Raw genomic sequence first — 7,925 nt, 5'->3', positions numbered from 1 at the left:
AAACACAAGATAGTTGGCTATGATCTTTATTGTGCACACACATTAAATTGTAGCCTTTTAGAAAATAAGCAACACAGAAACTGCAAATAAAACCCCATCCCCAGTCATTTCTGTTTGTTTTCTAAGAGGCCACATACAACTGCATTTGTCATTCTGACCGATGCAGGGCAGCTGTTCCTACAGGCTCTGAGATCAGAAGAATCAACTGCTTTTTGCCAGCTTGCTTCTTTGTTTGGAGTTACAGCAGCACAAACGTGAGGAGAATATAGTCCTTAATACCTCATATATTTGGAATAAGTGAACTCAAGTGGATGCCACTTCACCAATCAGCTCCTACTGTCGCAATATTACAGACAATTAGGTTTAGCATCCATCAATGGTAAATTTTCTCTAGGTATTTTCTTTTCACTGTTCTTTTCTGCATGACAATCCTCTGAATGTGACTGCAGTACATCAGGTGAGCTGCCAGATGAAGTGGGAAACCCTTTGGCAGACAAACTGGACATGAGAGGAGCTCTTATTCCCACAGTGGCGCTGCAGGTGTCACAGCATAGGCAAGCACCAAGGATGTAAAAGGTGGAGAACCCTTATGGTGAGAACTACTGCTGCATTTGTACAAGGGCAAACACTGAGCTCATGTGCTCAGCAAAGCTTCTCAGGTTGTTCCCACTGCTCACAATGTGTAAAACTAGGTAAGTTCAGAGTGTGAACAATCACAGTGTTCAGTGGAGAATCGTGTCATGGGGAGGTCTCCTGGGGCTGTGCTGGCACAGTGACCTCCACAGCTCTTCAGAAACTGAGACAAGACTCATACATGCCTGGAGGCAGCAGGTCTTGTGTGTGTGGATTGTTTCCTGCAGCACTGAGCACTCGCTCTTGGGTAACCTGAAGCATTGTGACAGGTCCATGGGCAGGGTGCAGGGGCCATGGGATTGTTGAATCCAGCTCCTGAGGAGGTGAGACAAACCTGGCTGCACTGCAGCAGCTCACCTGATTTACCAATATGGCACTTTGGATCTGAGGCTGATGCTTCCTGACCTCACAGCACCTTTCTGTTTGTGAAATCTTTACAGCAGGAAAGGCACGTGGCACAGAACAAGAGGCCAAAGCTCATCTCTAGAGCCAGGCCTGGGGCCCCTGGAAGTGACACTGACCACCTCCTGCTCCTCTCTCCAAGAAGAGTCACCCCCCGGGAGCTGTTCCTGTCTCCTCTGATCAGCACAGCTCCAATGCTACCTCCAGCCACATCTCACAGCTGAGGGAAATGAGAAACCAAAGTGCCCGTGGGAGTTTTAGGGACGAGAACAGCTATTTGGCATATGCACTGTGCTATATATAGGAATTGGCAAGTACACAGGGCTGGAACATGTTGCTTTTGTTACTAAAAACATCACTTGGAAAGCCATTTTAGGTAACCACTGCTGTCTGCTGCCAGATACATTAACCAGGTGCCACAGACCCATGCTTTGTCCTAGCATGAGCGTAAGAAAAGCAATTGCAAGTGGAGCACGTGCTTGTGAGGCCATTGTTACTTCCCCAGGAGCTTCTTCCTACTAAGGAGCTTTTGCCTCTTGGGGGCAGCTTGCAAATCCAATTACGTGCTGGGTGTCTGAGCAGCCAGTGGAGACCTCGCGTGGCACCAGCTCGCTTTCAGATCCTGTCCCAGTGTGCAGATAAACTGCAGGACTGCCAAGGCTTCAGCTGAACTCCACCTGCCCTTTGCAGACTGATCCCTGAGACAGAAGTGCACTTTGTCACAGATAATTAGTCCATGTTTTCAAGCACTTCCTTTGGGTAGGTTGCACGAGGCCATGATGGAGGAAATTCGGCCGTCTGGCAAATGGCAGCAGCAGAACTGGCAGCAACCCGAAAACAAGACAGGAGGAAGCGTCAGCGAAGCCAGCAGGAGTGTCAACAGCCCATGTGCACCACTGTTACTTGCATCTTTTTGCTGTGATTTCTAAGCTACTGATATTGCAATAATCCCAGCTGAGCAGGCAACTCACAGGCGGGACTGGGACTGCTTCTCTTGCAGGACGTTCCCGAGCAGCCGGGCTGTGGCCATGGCACAGCCCCAGTGGATGGTGATCCCAAAGCCACCGTGGCCGTAGTTGTGTATGACCTGCTGGGGAGAGAGGGAGTCAGAATACAGCAGCTCATCACCCTGCTCCTCAGAGCATGTAGGGTTTGCTCCTGACAAGATAAATGGCTTTGCTTCGGCTGGAGCCCAACTTGCTCCTGGGATCGATGGCTGCACCGCTCCTGTGCCAAAGCTGCACAGATATGACATGCTGATAAAGGAACGGAATGATCCATACAGCAATTCAAACACAGCCTCACTTTGAACCACATCCTGGGCTTTGCCTAAATACACTGAGCTCTTTCCAAAGCTTTCCAAGCTAAAAATTGAATCTATTTTCATTACACTTAATTACATTTTGCAGTCACATCCCCTTTGGAGCTCTAATCTTTTCTTCAGAGCTGCACAGAGGCACATACCCAAACCACAGCTCCCTTTGTAAGAATGCAGATGAGTTTCAGGCTGAAGAGCTGAGGAGTGATGTGCTCCTACATGGACGGTGTTGTGCTGAGGCTCCAAGGACAGTGGCACACAGCAGCTGGTGCCATTCCCAACTCCTTTCTCTTAAAAGAGAAATAGGCAGGGCTTGGTGCCTCTCAATTTTTCTCTGTCCGTGAAGGACAAAGCTCCAATTACAAGTTTTCCTTATGGGGAGAGCAGGAATGCTCTCCCCATAAAATCCATCCCAATGTTTTTGACACTTATCTCTGATCTGGACTGAAACTGAATTGAGGATTTGCCATTAGGAGAGGGGAGATGGAGCGAGGACAGCTGAGCGCTGGCAGTGTGACTGCAGAGCAGCAGCCAAGTTTGTAGCCATCAGCACCCCATTAGCACCACAGTTAATGAGCACAGTACCTCTGTCCTCAAACGCCCATGGCCAATGCTCTCCCGCTCCAGGCGGACACTGGGACGTGCTGGTCTCAAGCCACTCCACTCCTGCACAATCTCTGCTTTCTGAAATCAGAATCCCATTAGCCCAGCATTGCTCTGACTCACAGCAGCCAAAATCCTCCTAACAACCACACCGAGAAGGTGCAAGCAATGAGGGGGTGCACAGAAAACCCTCCAGCTCTCAGGGTTTGCTGAAGGCAGTCGCCATGTGCTGCTGATTTTGGGGTTTGGTGCTGGGCTGGAGTCACTCACCTGCAGCGTGGGCAGCAGCCTGCAGCACCTCTCCCAGATGGACTTGTGGTCCTGAGCACTGTTCTCTTCGTTCCAGTTGCCTTGCTGGTAGATGCCTCCCAAAACTGTGAGCTCACTCCTGCACCAAGAGCAAAGGGCAGTAAATGGTCCTGGTGCCATCAGATGGAGGCACTCAGTGTGGGTCCTGCCATGCCCACAGCATGTTCCTGCCTGAGGCACCCTCATGAGCCAAGCAGGCAGGAAAGTCTGCCTGAGTGTCTGCTCATGGGAAAGTTGTTCATTAAACACTATCAGCACCCGAAAGGCCCTGGCAAAGAAAAGGGCTGATTTCATCTCCTATCAACAGGGTGAGGGAATGGAATGCTCCTGGCAAAGAGCTCAGATTCCCACCATTTTCTGCTCCCCTCATAGCCAGCCTATACCCAGCTATGGAACAGCTAGCAAAAATAAACACATGGAGAGAGGAATTTCTGTGGGGTTGGGACTGTGATAAGAGATCAGTTGGAGCACTTCACTTGGGAGCTGTGAGCATTTCAAAGTTCCTATTTACATCAGGGCTTCTTGCCTAATCCTCAGATATTAGCACAATGGGAAGTGCCAGACGTGCAGCATTCAGGTTACGGCTTAAAAAACCTCTCCGTTGCCAAAGTGCAGTGGATGGCTGCTCTCAGGGGGACACAGGAGGGATGCACAGCAGACATGGATTTATTTACCCTGCTGCATGCATCTGCTGCCCTCTGAGATAGATCCCAGCATCTCTAAGAAAGCACCCAGAGGGAAGCAGATGCTGGAGAAGTGCTGGAAGCTGGGCTCTGTCTGGCACTGCTGCTCCTTGAGCACTGCTCCACAGTAAAAGACGGGCAGGGAAGGCAGAGCTTGTGTGCAGATGTCAACAGGGAGCCGTGCTGGGGGTTGCTCTGAGTGCACATCATTGCTAGCTCCAGGATCGCTGCTACCTACCCCGGTATGATGTAGGGTGAGCTGTAGATCCCTGACTCCATGTCATGAGTGATAATGAAGTGCTTCACCCATGGGGCCAGGACCTGGGGGAAGAAAGCAGGAGGGTGACAGCGGATGACAGGTAGGACACAGGATGCATATAGGGCAGGTTGCAGCCTCACCTTGATGACTTGCCCACGGGCAGGCTGCAGAGCTGGGTCTGGCTGCAGCTCCCCAGCACGGATGCCAGTGCAGTTTATGACAACATCAATTCCCTGGGAAAACATCTACCAAGAGACAGAGGTGGTGCAGTGTGCAGCATGCACACAGTGATGCTACCCCAGCGAGCACAAGACTCCTGCATCAACACCAAACCATGCATTTGGTCCAGCACTCTGGTACTGAATAGAACAGAAGGGCCCAACCCAAGGCATAGCTTCCTCAGCACAGCTCCCAAGTGTACAGGCAAAGAAAGTGTTTGCAGCTTAAGGCAAAGCTGCATTGCTGATTCTCAACTGCATCCTGGCTCCTCACCAGCCCTAAGTTCTGCTGAAGCATAGTGCTTTGGGGTGGATGGCCTCACAGAACCTTCTGCAGCAGAAATTCCAGCCTCGTGCACCCCACATCCCCAGCTCACCTCCTCGAAGGACTCGACCTTCCTGTGGAAGAACTTCACGCCTCTCTGTGCCAGCCTGGAAGAGCAAGTTCATCTGTTACTGGCACATAAAAGCCAATGTACCATTCAAATTAATGCCTGTAATTGATGCACAGAGTAAGTATGGCTTGTTGCTCCTTGTAATAAACATCCATAGTCTTCTCAGCAGTTCTTAAATACTCTTCAGCCATTATTAGCTCATTTCCCTAATGGCTAAAAGCCCTGCTGAGCCCTGCAGGTCAACCAGGGAAGAGCAGCAGCAGAGCTTAGTACTCACCTGTTGGTCAGCCAGGGCAAATAGCTCCTGCACTCCAACATCAGTGCCGTGTTGAACCAGCCATAGCTGAAAGACATGAGGATAGAAAGTAGTAAGGACCACAACAGCTGTACAAGGGTGGTTGCACCCTGCCTCGTGCATGGACACAGCCAGGGCTTTATTTTTTCCCATTTACTGCATAGCTATTTTCTTCTCAAATTCAATGGTATGTAGTGAAATGAGAGAGGGAGCTGGAATGGTTTTCATGCATTGTTACCACTTTCTTTGAGGTGATTTGTACAACTCTTAAGGGAAGTAACTGTGACGGAGCCCAGAAACTCTCAGAAAAAGGGCCTGAAAGTACCTGTAGCCAGGAAAGAGTTCAAGTTCTTTCGGTGTCAAGTTCCTGAAGCCAAGGACAATGTTCTTCCAAGATGGATCCTGCAAAGGGAGAAGGTCTGATATCACTCAAATGACAGTAATCAGTTGTGGTACTGCAGGGGCAGTACCAGCCCAGCTCCAGCACAGAAACTCAAACCTGCACACTGCCCAGAGCTGGAGCCCTTCCTGCCTCCTTGTGCCCTGCTCCTTACCGGTACAGGCTGCTTAAACAGGTTGTATCCAGAAATCAGGAACAGTCCCATTTCCTTCGCTTCTGGCAAGTTGAGGTACCCCAGGAGGTGCTCAAAGGTCTCCTTGTTCCACAGCCTGTGTGGAAAAACCCCATCAGAACACACTCCAGGTCCCGACCACAGTGGACTCTCTCCAGTGGCTCCCCAGTTCAAGACAGGCAGGAAGCTCAGCAATGGGCCCAGTGCTCCAGATATGGCTTCGCCAGGGCAGAGCAGAGGGGAGAAGAACTTCCTTCATCCTGCTGCCTGTGCTCCTAGTAATGCAGCCCAGGGTACCATTGGCCTTCTTAGCCATGAAGACACACTTCTGGCTCTTGATCAATCAGGACACCCAGGTCACTCTCCACAGAGCTCCTCTCCAGCAGCTCAGCCCCTAATCTGCATAGTTATCACAGAATGGCTTGGGTTGGAAGGGACCATGGAAGATTCCTCCAACTCACGTCTCCTGCAGATTGCCGTGGTCACTCAGGTAGGGCTGCCACAGGCCTGCAGCCCCATCGCTGGTGGTGTGCGGCGTGAAGCGGTCGGCATAGACCTCCAGCTGCAGCTGGGGCACCAGTGCATGGAAGCGGTCATGGATGCACAGGGCGGTGGACAGGCCGATCACTCCAGCCCCGATGACAGCGATGCGCATGGCTCTGGGCTCTGCATGGTGAGAAAAAGGCCTGGAAGAAGGCACTGGAGCCAGGGTGGCATGGGGCTTCTCGGTATCAACCCAACACGATTCCAGTTTGGCTGCTAGAGCACAGGAGGATTGCACAGGGGTTGAGCTGTTTTGGAGCACTTTACATGCAAACATTTTCCCCACAGAGTCTCCAAAGTGCTCTTCAATACCTGCCTGCACTGTGCAGGCACTGAAATCATGAACGTAGGGTTATAGTGTGCCATGGTGGCAGGAAAAGTTTTCAAGCATTGCTTGCAGCCCCTGAACTCTTGCCAACAGCCCTGGCTCTGCCCATGGTCCTGGGACTGGCCTCCAGCAAGATCATCATGAAGTCATTGTGAATCATTAAGGCTGGAAAAGACTTCTAAGATCGTCTCATTCATATTTTAAAGCACTGGGTACAGCCGTGGGCACTAGGGTGCCAGAAGCATGCCAGACCTGGTCTGGGGCAAGATTATAAATTCGACACCAGTTTCATTTGGATAAGGTGAAGCACAGCACCCCTGCGGCACTGCTCAGCTCACAGCAGGACTGACGTCTGCTTGGGCTGCAGGATGAGTCACAGAGACAATGGGCACCAGGACAGAACCATGCTGCTTCCCATCTGCTGCCACTCACAGGTCAGAGCCAGCAGAAATCAGGGCTACCTCTGCCAAATGCAGCCCTGAGGACAAGCTAAGGAGGCATCCATCTGCCCCGTGAGCCTTCAGCTGGTCAATAAATAACAGAAACACAACCTTCCACTGACCTACCTGCAGAGTTCTCCAGGCAGCCTCTATGGATTTTGGAGGCTTCAACAGAGCCCCTGGTGCAGCGTAGCTTGTTTGGAGCCCCACAGTCCAAGGTCTGAGTGTCCAGGGCTTGCAGCCGCACCCTGTGCTGGGCAATGGGGTCAAAGTCTCTACTTTGGACCTGGGAGGTGGAGTCCCTGGTGCCCATGGTCCATCCTCTGGAAACCCATAGGGTCACTGTAGTCCATGTCAAAGTCCCCAGCAGCAGAAATATAGTCCCACAGGAGGTAGGGGGAAGGTGGGGACAGGCAGACACTCTGCTGAAAAAACGGGTAAAAAGAGTTATTCAAAGGCCTAAATTATTAAAGGCTTTACGTATAATCAGCAAAGCCTCTTAAACTAATTACCCTATTACTTGCCTGCTTCTTGCTTTTGGCATTGCTGACCCTTCACGGTTTTTTCAGTCTGGTTCTTGTATGATTCCTTGATGCTGTACGTGGAATTGGAGGCTCTGCAGATGCTCTGTGGATGCCCTTTCATCCCCATGGCACCTCCTCGGGATGGCCGGGGCATGTGGATGCAGTAGCCAACTGGTTTTTCATAGAATCAAGGAACCATGGAATGGTTTGAGTTGGAAGGGGCCTTAAAACTCATTCAGGTCTACTCTCTGCCATGGAACACTGCATAGAATCACAGAATCATTAAGGTTTGGAAAAGACCACTAAGATCACTGAATGCAACCCCAACCCACCGACCACATCGCTCAGTGCTGCATCTCCACATCCCTTGAACATCTCTGGGGACAGTGACCCCACCACCTCC

At 51.0% G+C, this 7,925-nt stretch overlaps 1 protein-coding gene across 2 annotated transcripts; it reads right to left on the bottom strand.

Annotated features, from left to right (window-relative positions):
* Positions 1-10: 10 nt before the first annotated feature.
* Positions 11-7,890, bottom strand: DAO (D-amino acid oxidase). Of its 2 annotated transcripts, XM_003210972.3 has the most exons (13): positions 7,523-7,886; positions 7,125-7,420; positions 6,149-6,353; positions 5,670-5,784; positions 5,441-5,517; positions 5,098-5,163; positions 4,803-4,857; positions 4,348-4,452; positions 4,187-4,269; positions 3,227-3,344; positions 2,939-3,037; positions 2,007-2,122; positions 11-1,855 (listed from the first exon to the last, which is right to left on the bottom strand). In XM_003210972.3, the coding sequence occupies exons 1-13, from the start codon at positions 7,540-7,542 to the stop codon at positions 1,765-1,767; spliced, it is 1,446 nt and encodes a 481-aa protein (XP_003211020.2). In that variant the 5' UTR covers positions 7,543-7,886; the 3' UTR covers positions 11-1,764. The 2 variants fall into 2 exon arrangements, with proteins under 2 accessions (XP_003211020.2, XP_031411838.1); XM_031555978.1 differs by lacking the exon at positions 2,939-3,037 and having other exon boundaries at positions 7,523-7,890.
* Between the last annotated feature and the right edge of the window lie 35 nt (positions 7,891-7,925).

The sequence above is a fragment of the Meleagris gallopavo genome, chromosome 17, assembly GCF_000146605.3.
Source record: "Meleagris gallopavo isolate NT-WF06-2002-E0010 breed Aviagen turkey brand Nicholas breeding stock chromosome 17, Turkey_5.1, whole genome shotgun sequence".
NCBI lineage: Eukaryota > Metazoa > Chordata > Aves > Galliformes > Phasianidae > Meleagris > Meleagris gallopavo.
This window is presented reverse-complemented; position numbering and strand designations above follow the sequence as displayed.

Bases quoted from the DNA above. Each gene is read 5' to 3' on its own strand.
- DAO (XM_003210972.3), bottom strand. From the start codon at position 7,542: ATGCCAAAAGCAAGAAGCAG. The intron at 7,421-7,522 runs GCAAGTAATAGG...TTTTTTCAGCAG, and splicing joins ATGCCAAAAGCAAGAAGCAG to AGTGTCTGCCTGTCCCCACC. The intron at 3,345-4,186 runs GTAGGTAGCAGC...CTCTTGGTGCAG, and splicing joins TCACCCTACATCATACCGGG to GAGTGAGCTCACAGTTTTGG.